The sequence below is a fragment of the Poecilia mexicana genome, unplaced genomic scaffold (genome assembly GCF_051168715.1).
Source record: "Poecilia mexicana isolate PSO_F unplaced genomic scaffold, ASM5116871v1 scaffold_11, whole genome shotgun sequence".
In the NCBI taxonomy this organism is placed as follows: Eukaryota; Metazoa; Chordata; class Actinopteri; order Cyprinodontiformes; family Poeciliidae; genus Poecilia; species Poecilia mexicana.
Genome location: NW_028263380.1, coordinates 12,698,678 through 12,714,836, shown reverse-complemented (window position 1 = coordinate 12,714,836; position 16,159 = coordinate 12,698,678). Strand labels below are relative to the sequence as shown.

Below are 16,159 nucleotides of genomic sequence, written 5' to 3'. Positions count from 1 at the left end.
CTGAATTTGGGAAGAAAATTATCCTGAATAATTTCTTTTTTTAAAAATTATACATGTTTTTAAAATTATTACCTTCATTCTGTAAATAAAATTAAGTAAGTATTCAGTCGGAGTCCTTTTTGTTGTTATTTTACATCAGGCATCGTGTTGGCTAGCTGTGCGGTGATCAAGGATTGGTGGTCGCACCCCCTGGTTAACTGCAGTCCCCGGCAACGCGCAGCCTCCCAGCAGCTCTGAGCGGGTTCACTTCAAGCAACGATTGCTATACTTCTGGACTAAAACGGGATCGGTTAACACAGGAGTGGATTTATTATTTCAGTTGCGGAAGTTTGGTACAACTTCCCCGCAGACCGGATCGCAACCTTACAGACTTTTGCGCCCGTGGTCATGAAGTAGGAGAACAGAGCGGAGTCCGGCGATAGGCCGTTAGCAGGCTGAGTTAGCCTACGTGAAGCTATTTGTATGGGCGCTAACTAGCCAAGTGCTATTTTGTTAGCATAACAGATAGTAAATAACGACTTTTGGCGTGTCGTTATGCTCATGTACAGAGAAACCTTAGCGTGGTTCAGTGCAGTTGTACGTTTAATTAGGTTTCGCTGAGTTTTGAGGTCTTTTTTTGAGGAAAGTATTTAACAAGAACAAAAACAACAGCAACTTTAAGGCAACGCATCAAGTGGAGTTTTTTTGGTTTATTTTGGGGGATGATGTGTGTACCAAAGTAATCCGTATTTTTAATCGAACAGACATTGATGATCAAACTTGAGTCGAAAACTATCTGGACTGCACTCCTCCCTTGCTCCTGGACTGGACTACAGTTGACATTTCAGCCTCTCTACACCCCGTCGACTGGACCGTTGTCTTCGATCTTTGGCCCGGCTTCACTAGCTGGCCGCTCGGCACTGTGTGCCCAATGGAGGATCATGACAACATGGACTATTTTTACCAGCAGGTACTGCAGAAGGACGTTACACGCAGACTGCAGGTCGGCCAGGACCTCATAGACTACCTGAACGACCCAGATCGCTCCCCGGACGTGGAGCAGGACAAGCCTCGGCTTGATAAGACCATAGACGAGTTAACGGGATGGATCAACTCCAGCAATTTCAAGGTACGGGAGGGGGACAAAAAAAAAAAAAAAAATCCCAGTCATCGTGTGAGGGTGTCGTGGTGCTAGACGAGCATCCTGTTGCAGCAGGGCCGAGCGCAAATCGTGACACCGCACCTCGTACTGGCACTTCCGGTGGCAGGTCTGACACCTGCCACAAGTGCCACTGCGTTCGGCTGACTTCGGCTGACCTCGGCACCTCTTACTGGCACTTCCGCTGACACCTGCCACAAGTGCCACTGCTTTCGGGACTAGCTGCCAGAGTTGCCACTGCGTTCGGCTGACTTCGGCTGACCTCGGCACCTCTTACTGGCACTTCCGGTGACACCTGCCACAAGTGCCACTGCTTTCGGGACTAGCTGCCAGAGTTGCCACTGCGTTCGGCTGACTTCGGCTGACCTCGGCACCTCTTACTGGCACTTCCGGTGACACCTGCCATTAGTGCCACTGTTTTCGGGTCTAGCTCTCAGTGTTGCTACTGACTTAGGCAAATGGACTACATATCCCATGATGCTTTATTACTAGTAGAAGAAGAACTTAAACACAGACGAAGAAGACAGAATTTAATAATTTTTTTTTCGCATAAATACTTATGTTAGCTGAATTCCTACACGTTTATTATATCATGTATGATTCGTTCATCCTATTTATTCACTAAAGTTCATCTGAATAATCCAGCCGACTCCTTCCGTCTTTGAATTAATCAAATACACAGAAGGTATCAGGGATGCCATTGGTTTCGGCACCTTTGTAACAGCTGAGTCTCGCCTCCACTAGAGCTGCTGTTAGATGTCCAGGATGTTTCAGAGCTGTCACAACTGTTTCCGATGTTTTGGGGGATGGCAATGACAGTTTTTTGAAAACGTGTTACTTATAATGCGTGTTTATAAAAAAAAATTCAATGGTAATTGTATATTTATCCATTTAACACTTTGAATATTTTTGACTGAGTTTAATTCAATCAAGATGGCCAATTGAATATACTATAAAGTGTCACTATTACAGTGGAACCTGTCACTATGTTCAAAGACACATCTGGTTAATCACACATCACTGATAGTTAATAGGACTTTTTACTTAATCAAAATGACATTCAACCCTTGCCCATGTTTATATCGCAGAACAGTGGCTGACATAGTGCAACAGGAAGCCAAATGTTGCAACTGGATAATAGTAATAATAATCAGACTCTGTATAACGTATATTGTAGAAATTAATAAAGTTTGAAAAATAAATTTAAGCTTAATGATCATAATTTCTCATGGAGGAATAATAAGTTATTTGATCCTGATGTAGTAAATTCACACGTTGACTAAACATGAATTTTACAGTAGACTTCAAATTGCTGTTTAAAGTATTTACATACAATGGCTAATAAATATTGACAAATCAATTACTATGCATATACTTTGTGACATAAACTTGAAAAAATGTTGAAACATATCTGCCAAATAAAATAATATGTAAACAGCACAATTTTCTTTGAAAAAATCATTTGCATCTTAAGTATAAACTAAAGTAATTTTTATTTCCAAAAATATGTAACATTCTTGTTCTTAATGCTGCTTAAGATTCACACATTGTCAAATTTTTTGAGGTGTAAATAATTTGTGTTTTGACTTATCAATATTCAATATTGGTGTAAAAAAATTGAAGTTGTTTTAACTTGAAAGTGAAAATCCTCCTGCTGCCTTGAAAATGCTGTTGAAATGCATTTTTTAGCTCAGATTTTAGTCATTCTCTCATCTTTGAATAAGAAAACTTTGAAGACAATGAACCGAACCAGAAAAAAACACAGAGAAGCAACCTTCATTTATGCCACACAAATCTGTAATAAACTTGACAAATAATGAAAAATAGCGGGGATTAAATGTAATAAATAAAAACAAGTAATAACTATTTAAAAATGATTAACTGGCATTTTTGGAAAATTATGATAACATGTTTCTTTTTTTAAAAAATGCATTATCTTAACAAAAAACACTGAAAGTTATAGTGGCTGCCTGGTCTATTAGATAATAGACCAGGCAGCCACTATAACTTATGACATCCTGTGCACTGTCATGGAACCAGGCTGAACATAATGTCACTCTGGAATTGTCAATATCTCATGTTGCCACTGTCAGAAATGTTAACTAATAAGTCAATATTAGTGAACTTACCCGGTTTAATAATCAATAGCATTATATTAAGGTCATTGTATGAAAATAATTATAATCCGGAACTGACAGGAGCTTGTCAGCACTGACATACCATGGCAACCGAGTGTCAGTTGTAGTGGTAGGTACCTACTGGTAGCTATTATCACCTGTTGCAGAAGAGGTCCCATCTGAAAGCGCAGGAGTTGTCTTTCTCTGTTTAAGTCTGAACACCGGCTGTATATTTAAATATGTATGAGAATTATGTTGTAATTAAGATATATTTTATTTCTATTTGTTTGATCTAAAGTTATTCATATGCTACATTCTGTCTGAAACAGATAGAGAATGAGGTTAGCAGCCTGTGGCACCCATGGCCACCTTACTTGTGTCACCTTACCCAGTGGTAAGGTGGCACAAGTGGCACCTTACCCAGAAGCCCGTGGCACAAGTGGCAGCTTATGGCAACTGTCAACATGTTTTCACTGAGGCTGTTTATTGGAAACTGAAATTTGAGACTGTATAAAAAATAGACCAGGGCATATTTGCTTTTTTTAAGGGAACAGAATACTTAACAAGAAATGCAATACTTTGTGCCAGATCCACCATTATTTTCATTAATTATAAATTCATTCATATTAATTCTGACACAGAAGCTGTCACCAAAGAATATTATATTTCTATTCTATTGTTTTCCCCACTAAGCATATTTAAATATGCTGAAGTATGTATAATACAATTAAAAATACTTTAAAAATACAACTGTTTATAAATATGGCTGCATGTATAAGGTTTCCAGTAACAAAACAGCGTGTTATGAAAGATTAAATGTTCAAATACGTCATTGTGCCTGTTAAACATATAACGCTGAGTGGAGCGGTCGAACGCTATAAGATGGCCGCCCTAAATCTCGTGAGCAAAAATAGGCGAGAGGGGTCCGTGAGGCGTGGGAGGTGCCAGTATGAGGTCGTGGCAACCCTTGGAAGGTGCCGAAGTCAGCCGAAGTCAGCCGAACGCAGTGGCAACACTGACAGCTAGACCCGAAAACAGTGACACTAATGGCAGGTGTCAGAGGAAGTGCCAGTAAGAGGTGCCGAGGTCAGCCGAAGTCAGCCGAAGTCACCCGAACACAGTGGCAACTCTGGCAGCTAGTCCCGAAAGCAGTGGCACTTGTGGCAGGTGTCAGCGGAAGTGCCAGTAAGAGGTGCCGAGGTCAGCCGAAGTCAGCCGAACGCAGCGGCAGCACTGGCAGCTAATCCCGAACGCAGTGGCACTTGTGGCAGGTGTCAGACCTGCCACCGGAAGTGCCAGTACGAGGTGCCGAGGTCAGCCGAAGTCAGCCGAACGCAGTGGCAACTCTGGCAGCTAGTCCCGAAGGCAGTGGCACTTGTGGCAGGTGTCAGCGGAAGTGCCAGTAAGAGGTGCCGAGGTCAGCCGAAGTCAGCCGAACGCAGTGGCACTTGTGGCAGGTGTCAGACCTGCCACCGGAAGTGCCAGTACGAGGTGCGGTGTCACGATTTGCGCCTGCTGTCTCTCTCCTGTTGGCCTCTTCGTGTGTTATTTTCAACTAATTTGCCTTCTGAGCGTAAAAACAGTGGACGGGTTAAATGCCTCGTTGTACAAAGAGGCTGGTTTCACTGAATCTAAAACAGAACTGACTGACTGACATGAAAATGAACATATTATTAGCTAATTATGATTGAGACTACAAATATGTAAAACCATTAAAGCTTTACAGGCACCTTTAATGTGAATGTGCTCCCAGAAATGAGTGAGAAGCAGAGAGCTTTTGTCTGTGGCAAGCCAGCAGTCTAATCCTGCTACGTTGGAGGCAGACATTTTTAAATTTCCCACTGACTGGGTACTTTTCCTGCGCATTCCTGTGGTTTCTTAGGCTTTCTATTATCGTTTTTTGCTTGAGCCTGTCTGTGTCTGCGATTCAGACTCTTTGTCAGGACTGTGGACTACAGGGGGAATTATAGATGAGATGGGGGAGGGGTTAGGAGGCTCATTGTTATGACCTTTAATTTTTTGTCCCTTTTTTCCCTCTCCTGTAACCTCAGTTTATTCGGGTGTCTTTTGTTTCTCCCTCCCCTCCCCACCCCAACCATTTCTTACTTTTTCCTTTGTGTGCCTGAATGTACTCTCAGCAGTACTTTGATTCCAGAAAAAAAACAGAAGAGCAATATTTTTGCACTTTTCTCCGCATGCTGCTCAAAGCAGCTCAAAGCGTTTGTTGTAGTTAGACTGAAATTTGATTCACAAGTTGCATTTGGAGTTAATAGATATGTTACTCAGCCAGATGTGAACCCGGTGATGGTGCGTTCAGCATAACAAAGCCTCCTAAAAGCACATTTCATCTGCCTTGACTTGCATCAGGTTGTCACTGCTAGTCTGTGTGAATCTCAATGGTCAAATAATGCTGAATTTATGTCGGTGCCCATGCATTTATGCAAGTGTGCATTCATGTTTTGATACATTTAATTGCATTTTTGTATGCAAAATGTCATATTAGTCTTTGAAAAGGAAGTGGAATGTATTTATGAACATATTTAAAACCAATAGGTGTTGGCCAAAGTACTGTAAAACAATAAAAGTAGAGCCTCGGCATCATAACATAGATCAAAGTAGATAAAAAGCAACGATTAACTAAACACGTTGCAGAATCGTCACGTAAATTTACACGAGCGTTGCTTCTTGATGTGCTGCAGTGTGATGTTTCTGCTTTATGTACAGCATCCAGCGCACCAGCTAGCATTTTCCTTTATTCTGGCTGTTTTTATATTGACATGTGCTGCTAATGGGTAGGGTTTGCGTGATCCCGGAAAGGTCGTCTTACCAACAGGCTTTTATCTTTTCTGTCACTGTCGAACAGAAAAGCTGGAGGAGTTTCGAGAAGCCACTGAGTCAGCAAGGTGACGGCGAACTAGAGGAGACGTGATGCAGGAAAAACAAAGTTGATGTGTTGGGGGGGGGGGGGGGTTGCAGAGAAGGCGTTTAATGCAGAGCAAAAACTGAAAAATTACAGTAAAAAAAAAATAAATAAATGAAAAGTGCAAGTCATGACCCACAGACATGTTTGAGTGTGTTCAAAGTGAAGCTTTTACGCTCGAGGACCTGTAAGGAATTAAAGCGAAAACTGTTCCTTGGGTTGGAGTTCTTTGTATTCTTCTTCTCTGCCGAACAGCAGATTCACTTCATAAACCCTGATCTCATCATCATCATCATCATCATCATAAGTGGCCGTATCTGGAAAATTGCGAACAGGAAGCATTAATAATGCACGACGCTGCATATGTGCAGTTCAAGTTAAGATGACTGAACACTTCTGGCAGTGATCGGGGACAGATTAGGTTGCCAGACAGTAAAAGCCCCGGATGTCGTGATTTGTGTGTTTCTGCTTAAACAGTCATGCCTTGTTTGCCAGAGAACCCCAATAACGCAGCGACGCCGCTCCTGGAGCGCATTCGCCGCTTTAATAGGAAACAGATGGACCCAAACAGCCGAATATTTTAATAGGCAAGTCCTTCATTTAAAAATGTTCCGCCAAAAGAATGTTTTTTTTTTTTTTTTATCCATTGTTTTCAAAAACCTGGAAATCTCACAGTGAGATAATATCTAAAAAAAGAATATCTTCCACTCAAGCCATGTCAAATGTTGGCACTCAGCCTTCTGCTCTGCAAGGCTAGCTCTTCCTGCAGGTGCTTAATAGGAAAAAAAACAAAAAAAAAGAAAAACCTTCCAGCGCAGAAAATTCAATGCAGCTTTGTGGGAAGCAGCTGCAGGAACTGTTGTGACACAGTCATTATTGGTTGGTGGGTTCAGACAATGGTTCCAATCTTTTTTTTTATTTCTTATTGTTATTTAATTTCTCTGCTGTGTATTGGCGATTAGAAGTAAAGCTACAGGTGCTTATTGCACCTAGATCAAAATGAATGTTTTTTTCTGTTGATTCGGAACAAACAGCACTCTCATCTGCAGTTTTGTCCAATGAGGAGGATTCGGTTATAATTTAATTTAGTGAGAATAAGTGGAAGTTGGAATGATTTGATGATCTGCTTTTTTTCCCCCTCCCACTAAGAGTGGAATATTTCTTCAGCTTTAGCAGGAGTTAAATGTCCTGTTTGAAGACTAACTAAACGGATATCTTTAGGTATTTAAACTCTTTTTTTTTATTTTTTTTTTTATCTCAAAATCAATTTAAGCCTCTCTGTACACCATTTACATGGTATACGAATTAGCTGGGTAAGCCACCACACCTACGAACCCGAGCCTTTACAAAGAGCCTTTCATATAGAGCTGACTATGCGCAGTGTCTTAATGTCTCACATTCCTCCAGCTCCCTGGTTAAGAGTCTGGAAGGTATCATGTGTTGGCGAGACCCTTTTCATTTCTTAAAACAATATTCAGATGTTTTAATTTTGCAGTTTTGTAGATAAAACATTTTTTTTTTTTTTTTTTGCTCCTGTCCCCTATACTACCTGTAAAACCTTTTCAGCTTGTCGGGTTTTAGCAACAAACGTCACATATTTTGGAGATTTAAATTTTTTTTTTTCTCTGAGCTGTTCCCGTTGCTGCAGTATTAACCCCAAACCATTATGCTGCCACTGCTGTGCTTTACTGAGGATTTGATGTGTTTACAGCGTTAGTTTAGGACCATATAACTTTTTTTTTTGTTTTTTTTGTTATGGCGTCCTTGAACAGTTACTTCGTACTACTATTCCATAAATGTGCACATCTATTTATGTACACAAATATATATGCACAGTTTTTTAAATAGAAATGCAATAGGAAAGACTAGTTTTCGTAGTTCCTCTTTTTATTTCTACCACGTCTACATAGTGATGTGGCGTGAAACTGTTTTCTTTTGTTCAGATGCTGTGTCAAGTAATCACATGGTAAATTAAAATAATCTTGATAATCTCCTTTAATATGTTTTTTGAAGGCCAGTTTCGTTTACAGAGACAAAATCCGTTTTATTCGTGGTTTAGGTTGTGTTTTGTTTTCATGTATTTTTTCAGTCGTTTTGTTTTAATGCCTTCCCTTTTCCAGCGCCGTTGAGAGAGCAAACATGCGTTATTATGCCATTATTTCATTATTTTACAACGATGTTATAATTTATTGCAATAATTTCTGCGACAGGCCTTCACCAGTCTTGCGCAGTGACTATTTGTAAAAAGACTTCACGCACTTGGCTCCTTACTTAACTACTTACTTGCCATTAAGTTGGTCTGTTTTCTAAAAAAAATTTAAAAATTAAAAATAAAAAAAAATCTCTGTAGCATACATTAAAATTGGTGGTCGTAACTTAAAATGTGTAAAAAAAAAAAAAAATTGCAGAGAGATGAATACTTTGGCAAAGCACTTCCGCATCCCTCCTATTCCCTCGATACTCTAATGTCAGGGTTGATAACAAGCGTAGCCCTTTCCATTTCTTCTCCTCCGTTCCTCCATGTGAAGATGATACCAGATGGTTGTGGGTGCTTGTTGGGGTGTCGGGTGGAGGAGGGGCAGAAGGAGCCTGAGGGATGTTTCCATCATGAATCATGTTGCTTTTCCCCCCTTTTTTCCCCCCCTGAATAACGTTGGTATAAGTCGGGGTTCAGTTTGACCCAAGGCTTGCATTTCCTCCACAGGTGATTATTTATTTTTTGCTGCCGTTTGTTTTTTTGTTATGTCGTTTTGTCCTCCGTCTTTTCCTCACTCTTTAAAAACACAGTCACCTGGCTTCAGTCTTCCTTTGACCAAAATAGGGGAAAAACTGCGGGCCAGCTCTGATCTTATTGCTGGGCCGTCTGGCAAATATTCTTTAAATGGATTTTCTTTTTGGCTGTTGCAGTTTCGCCGGAGCGCTGCCAACAAAAGCATTCCAGGAGCGCAGCAGCATCGGGATGTGATCTTAATCAGAGGAAAAGTGGAAAAACTCCACTTCCAGACACAAATATGTGTCTACCCACCGAATTTTTAGCGTCGTCACAAGCTAATGTTTATGTTGCAGGGGGTTATTTAAATAGTGTCTTAACTGAATTTTGAACTTTAAGAAAGTTGGCTACATTTTATTTTCTTTGTGTGGGATTAATTACTGCCCTCTTGCACTAACCTTTAAATAGAAGACACTGACAAGTATGCAAGGAGATTTAAACATCTTCTGAGCAAACTTACACACAGGGGTGACGTTTCTGTGGACCAAACAGATTTCGTTCTTCTGTCCATAGTGATCACTTTCTTACCAAGTCGATGTCGTCGTCCAGGCCGTGTTAATATGGAGTGATTCCAAAATCTGGAACCACACATGGGGAGGCAAACCCGGCTCTCCAGAGCTGCACCAGAACAGCTGCTCTCTGCATTGGGATTTTTTTGGCAAGCAAAAATCTTTCAGTGGGAGATTAAAGATCCGCATATTAAAGCTGCGAAAGGGAAGATGGGTCCGCCTCGGATCGGCTGGAAGAACTCTGGAAAGTGTGGGCGATGATTTGGAGCCTGAACTTCTGCACAGTCCTACGCTGGATAGGCGGGTTAAATTTGGCGCTCTGCCATTTGATGAACTAATATTGGTGTAAACGCTGGCCGACGGAGACTGGGCCGCGTTTGGTCCTGCTAAAATGTGACGGTACTATTTATAACAGTGTGGTGAACAGCATTTGCATTCACATTATTTGTACAATGAGCTACTTTTCTGTGTTTTTATTTATTTTTTGGCTTTTAGCACGTCAGTTGAGGTTGTTAATCTGTCCAAATCCATTGCTAGCTTTTGATCTATGGTCAGTACGTTTGGAAACTCAACCAGATTTCACTTTTTCTGTAATATGTTGGTTATCTGAAGGAGCACATTTAAATTCATTCAGTGTGAACAATTACATTTCAGTTTTAGTTTCTGTGGGTTTACATGAATCGGTTCGGTTGGTTTGATGTGGAGAACATGGAGGTGAAACGGCCAATCATAACCATTGTTCTTCTTTCTCTCTGTGCTTTTTGCAGGTGGCTTTGTTAGGAATAGACATCTGCGGGGCATTCGTGGACCGCATGGGAGAGCGCTTCAAAGGATACCTTGGCACAGGTAAGAAGATTTCTCTTACTTTTCTTCTCGTACCCAAAGGTTAGCTCGGATCCGCTGGGCAGGCTTTGTTTTCGTTTAGCGCCCAAAACAAGTGAAAACAAGTTTAGCGGCTGCTTCGTTGCACATGTACCAACAAACCAGTTTGAACCCTTTTTTTTTTTTAAGCCAACACAAACTTCTTATTCAGATTTTTGTAAAAGTGATTATAATGATCTCTTTCTTTTCTCTCTTCCCGTGGCTCTAACTCTTTATCCGCTGGCATAAAGAGTTAGTCGCGCATAAATTTGCCTTCTTGTTTTCATACCAAGGTCTTGTTTGTATTAACGGACAAAAGCAAACCTGTGCGCTCAGTTTAGTGTTTTCTTGGCTTATGAGTGTTGCAGTTTGTTAAATAGTCACTGTCCTTTCAGCATCTCTGTGTGTGTGTGTTTTCGTTTCGTCTCTCGCTTCCACTTTTTAGCTTCCTGGCTCCGCCCCCTTTTTCTATTCCTCATCCTTTATGTTGCTCTATACTTGGGTCACCCTGTTACACCCCATAACCGCGCCTTGCGTTAATGACCTTAGCGGCTCAGTCCTATATCAGATTTCACACTCATTGGGAGTGTATGTGTGTGCTCTGTGAGTGCCAGCCGTGTGTGTATGTGTGTGTGTGTGTGTGTGTGTGTCACTGCAAAGCCAGACTGCATCTTGTCACCAGCAAACATGCTGAACCCTGCAGTGCCACTCCAGGATTACTGGCCTCATCAGCACACTGTGCAGTTCACCACCAGACATATTTTCAATCCAGTCGTGGTCAAGGACGCTGCTGAACTAAGCTGCCATTATTATGAAACTGTGCGCTTCAGATTGGTTTGAAAATCTTTTTTTTTTTTTTTCCTTTTTTTACAAAGCTGACTGTGGAATATCCCCTCCTCAATGTGACTTCATCTTTCCCCTGCAACGCTCCCTTTCTTCATCCGCCCACCAGCACACGAGGAGGAGGAAGATGAGATCATTCAGACTGAGTGATTGTATTGATTTACAGGGCTGACATATTGCACAGCGCTGCTGAATTTACAGCGTGTGTGTGTGCGTGCGTGCACTCTGACAAAGTGCTGCGCGCCATCCGGCCAAGTTATCCTAAGTGGGAGCCCAGGTGAAACACGCAGACCTCGTTTTGTGTGTTGCACTCTGATGTAATCACGCTTCGGTGTGTGCAGATTGACGGGTGAGCCGGGCTGTGATTGGCCAGCATTTCTGTCGCTTTTCAATGAGATTGTGCTGTTGAAGGGACATTTGTGTACGTTTTCATTTTTACTCCACTGAGTGACGTGTCCAACAACACCCCCCCCCCCCTCCCCTGTCGTGTTTTCTGTTTGAGGGTATTGTCCTTGTTGCCGAGGCAACCAGCTGTTGTGGCAGCATAACTACCACACTGAGTTAAAGGACAGATTACATCACTCCCTCTGCTGATGTCTCATTCAGGGAATGTGGGTAGGAGTGTGTGTGTGTGTTTGTGTGTGTGTGTGTGTGTGTGTGTTGGTGTGTACATGAGCCACTCTGTCTATTGACATTGTATCTAATTGAATGAATGTTAGAGGTCATTATTGGGTCGCACCAAGCCAGATAAAGTAGCAAAACAACAGTTTTATGAAGTTTATATTCTATTTTTATCTGATGTAAATTTAGAACATTCTGTGCTTTCATTATAGGACTTTAAAAAAAACGTGCTAGATTTGTTTCAGATGTCAAAACTAGAACTATATTTTTACTATAAACAGCAGTTGAAGCAGTGTAGCATAAATATGCACTGATTCCACTTTCATGGCCAATTTCCAATCTCAGTTTTGACTTGCTGATACCAGTTTGAAGCAGTTGTCACTTTCTTTTTAGGATCTTTGATAAAGAGTCTGACAAGCATCTTTTTTTTTTTTTTACCTTTTTTTCTGAAAGTGGTCTGTTATTAAGTAAAATGCAGTGATTGGGTCTAAAATCAGCCCATAGCATCTCATATTAGCGGCTAGCACGGCTACCATAACTGTGTAGCTCAGATTCTCTCTGCCTTTCATTTAATATCTGTACTCTTACCTTAACTCTGTGATTTCAAAACCTAGCTTATCCAATTAACTCTCATCCTTTCGCTTATTTCTGGAATTTTTACTCCTCGTTTAAGTTGCAGCCTCAGTAAACAGCAGGCTTGTCTTTTTAAATAGTTTTACACCATTTGGGTTTCATGTGACTTCATCCGTAAGCACCTCACTGATGATGGAAATAAGTGACTTTCAGTAAACACAGAAGAGTGTTGCTGTTAATGACTGACATTCTAAGACGCAATCTCGGTCAGTATGCCCCGTTACTGTTTGTTTGCATGGAATGGAGAGAAATAAGACGTCAGCTTGGATTATTTATTGTATGGTGTCTGGATTATTTATGCCCTAACATAAATAATCCAGACATGCAGCTGGAACCCGCTCTAGCTGCATGTCTGACATAATTACTCAGATCCGAGCTTTGACCTCTGAGACAAACTGAACAAGGCGTTAAGTAAGGGTGTGTTCGCTTAACCAGGAAAAGGACAGATATTGTCTGATTCTGGTCACATTTGAATGCTTTAGAAATATAAAGATACTTTATTTTAGGGGAGCACCGATTTATCGGCCAGTCAATTTATCGGTGCCCTTCATCCTTCATTTTGGGAGATCGGTGATCGGCCGATGCAAAGCCGATCTTGTCCACCGATCTTATCTAGCTTGGCATTGATCTAAGAATCAACCATTGTCCTCTTTTGTTCTCCGGTGAGAAAGGTTTGACTGACAAACCGGCTCACCAAGTTATGTCTGCACATTTACAAATAACAATAGTGACCCCACTGTTGACAAATAAACAACTTTCTTGCTACATTGAGCAACATTTCAGACAAAAAAAAAAAAAAATTGGTGTCGGCCAGAATCGGAATCGGCAGGTTAAGCTTTTTCAAAGATTGCTAATCGGCCGGAAAATTGCAATCGGTGCACCGCTACTTCATTTAAATATTTATCATCTTATAGCATCTACTGTAGAACTGTAACGAAGGCAGCGTTATGTGGGTTTATGTCCAGGTTTGAAGCATCAAGAGTGAAAGTTTGTTTTATTTTTTAGCCCTTACTGCTGATGCAGGTTGAGGGTGTGGGGGAAGACATTACTGTTGAGGATTATTAGATTTCGTAAGTAATTTTTTTGACTCTCCAATATGCTGCTTCAGATGATATTTAAAATTTGAAATTCTTGACACGGTCCTATTTTTTTCAGCTGTGCATTTAAAGACTCTCTTTCTGTTCTTCATCATCTCACTGGATTACATAGAGCTTGCTGACATGTGAGCGTTTGATGACCTTGGTGTTATTTTAGTCACGGTCCATTACTCATTTCCTTTCTTTCTTTCTTTCTCCACGACCTTCCAAAGCCTCGTGATTGTGCTGTTAAATGTTCTATAAGTTATTGAGTCTGATAAAGCCCACATACTTTACTAAATGTAACCTTTTATCTTTGTTTGTTATTGTCTTTTGAAATCATTCCACTTGGGGGCAGTCTTTATTACCTCCGATGTGCAAACACTGTTGAATTCAGCATCATATGTGGTTTGATTTTCTTGCATTTAATCTTGAGCAGATTTGTTCCCATCTTGTCTCTCATCGGCATTCCCTCCCTCATCTCTTTTATTTATTTATTTTTTTTCTCTGTTTGTAGTCTTGCCAGCTCTGGTGGACCGGCTGGGTGACGGGAAGGATCAGGTCAGGGAGAACAGCCAAGCTCTCATCCTTCGCCTCATGGAGCAGACCACGTCACCCATGGTGAGACGCATGCTGACATGAGCAGATAAATCCTGCATGCATCTTCAAATTAAAGGTGTAGCTGTGTGTAAAGCCATCTTGGAGGAAACTTTGTATAAACTAAATTTTAAAAAAAAAACAAGAAAAATTCCAGTTAGGATCTTCTTACGCATATTTTTTTTTTTTGGTTAACTTTAAAGACATCTGGCTGCAAGCAATTTGTGTTAAGTGTATTTTTCTCTATTTTACAAAAGTACATGCTTAAGCTTCATACAGAGGCATCACATCCATGCTTTTTACTCTCAGTGCTAGAATCTGTTTGGTTTGGCTCCCTCCTCTGGGTAATAAAAAAATTACAGCTGCTGCATCCTCATTGTCGTTTATGTTGACACACAAACATTTCTTGCAAATGCAAATACCGTCCCTGCGCTTCGCGCGCTGCTTAGCAAAGTTTGTAACCTGGACGTTTTTTCTTCTTGTTCCTCCTGACGTCCTTTCTCCCTCTCTTCCTCGTGCTCTCGTCCTCCTCCACGTTTTTTTTTTTTCTTATCAAGAACGTGTGGGAAAGGCTGACTCCCGGCTTTAAACACAAAAACTTCCGCAGCCGAGAAGGAATCTGCCTCTGTCTCAGCGCCACACTCGGCACGTGAGTAACTTCTTCTTTTTCAGCGCAAGGTCAGGATGACATTTAAATAGAGTTTTAAATCAGTTTACCTTCTGCTTCCTCAACATGTTCCTGACGCATAGAATGACTTTATGTTCTGAAAAGTCAGAGAAATTGGCTAAACTTCCTCCAGAAGTGGCAACCGGTGCCGTTTCTGCATCCTTTCTTGACCCACTTTGTTCAAGAAACACACAAGTTCCCTCTGTTCAGGATTAATCCTCTTAACTATTTCCGCCTCGAAGCAAACCCCACGGATCCTCGGTTACACGACGTTACAGTTCAGACACGAGCGCTTGTTTGTTTTATGAATTAGTTTGATCTCACTTCCTCCCGTAATTCCAAGAAGATTTGTTCTCCTGTTGGGTGCCGAGAATTGCAGGGACGTTTTAGCCTCGGTAAGCTGGGGCTCGGCAGGGTCAACAATGTCATCGCACAAAACGTGTTTACAGGAATAATAAATATATCGTTGTTTGTCGCAGCGTGTTGGACAGTGGGGGTCCCTGCTTTAGGTTGGCACAGCCAACAAACTAATCTGAAATTTTTCTGCTGATTTTAGCATCTTTTTACTAATAGCCGGTGGCATTTCTGTGTTGAAGTCTTCAGCTGCCGCCTGATGGTAATGCAGGAGATGTTGGGCATTTCTGCTTTGAAACTGAGTGGAACGATAAGACAAATGATCGTTTACAGAGCTCTAGGTCTTAGCATTTTTTATTTACTTTTTTTTAGTTTTCCACTTAAATTTTTAAAAGAACAAAGCGTACTTAGGGCTATTTATCATAAATCCGAGTCAGCTTACTCCCGTTTCTGTATTTACTTTGTCTTCTTCTTTTGTCCGCCTCTCTCAGGTACGGAGCCCAGCCTCTCAGCCTCAGCAAATTAGTCCCACATCTCTGCTCTCTGACTGGGGATCAGAACCCACAGGTGAGACGAGCAGCATCGTTTAGTTTGAATTATGCTCCGGCTTTTGTTTCCTTAATTTATGCGGGCAAAAACATGTTGAGACAGGAACAGGCCAGTGTGTAAATACATAAATCACTTAGATTAGTTGTTAAACAGTCATGTGTCCTTTAAAATCAGTTTACTTCATAATGACTTTACAGTAAATAATTTTAGATTAGATTATCTTGGATTCTATTCCAGGTTCAGTCAGATAAAGATTTAGATTTTATTAATCTTTTTTTTCTTTTTTTTTTTTTACTTTTAGTCACCCCATGTGAGTTGCTGCTCAACAATTTAAATGTTTTAAAATCCAAAGTCTAAATTAATGTGCAGTGCCTGACTTTTGTGAAAGAAACATCTCTCTCTCATTGTGTATCAGCTAAATTGTATTAAACAAAAAAAACAAATTTTATTACATGTTTGCATTGGCTCATGAAAAATAATAACACACAAAGAAGTCTGCTTAAT

The 16,159-nt window shown here is 40.9% G+C and overlaps 1 protein-coding gene across 7 annotated transcripts in view; it reads left to right on the top strand.

The window, feature by feature from the left end:
- Nucleotides 1-188: 188 nt before the first annotated feature.
- Nucleotides 189-16,159, top strand: part of clasp2 (cytoplasmic linker associated protein 2) — a 61,278-nt gene continuing 45,307 nt past the window's right edge. For 6 of the 7 annotated variants that reach the window (XM_088010221.1, XM_088010222.1, XM_088010225.1 and 3 more), the window contains exons 1-5: nt 192-1,108; nt 10,222-10,300; nt 14,006-14,109; nt 14,643-14,734; nt 15,598-15,673. In XM_088010221.1, the coding sequence (XP_087866347.1) occupies nt 911-1,108; nt 10,222-10,300; nt 14,006-14,109; nt 14,643-14,734; nt 15,598-15,673 (549 nt within the window). In that variant the 5' untranslated portion in view covers nt 192-910. Of the gene's footprint in view, nt 1,109-10,221; nt 10,301-14,005; nt 14,110-14,642; nt 14,735-15,597; nt 15,674-16,159 lie in introns of all 7 variants that reach the window. The other variant, XM_088010227.1, reaches the window with a different exon arrangement.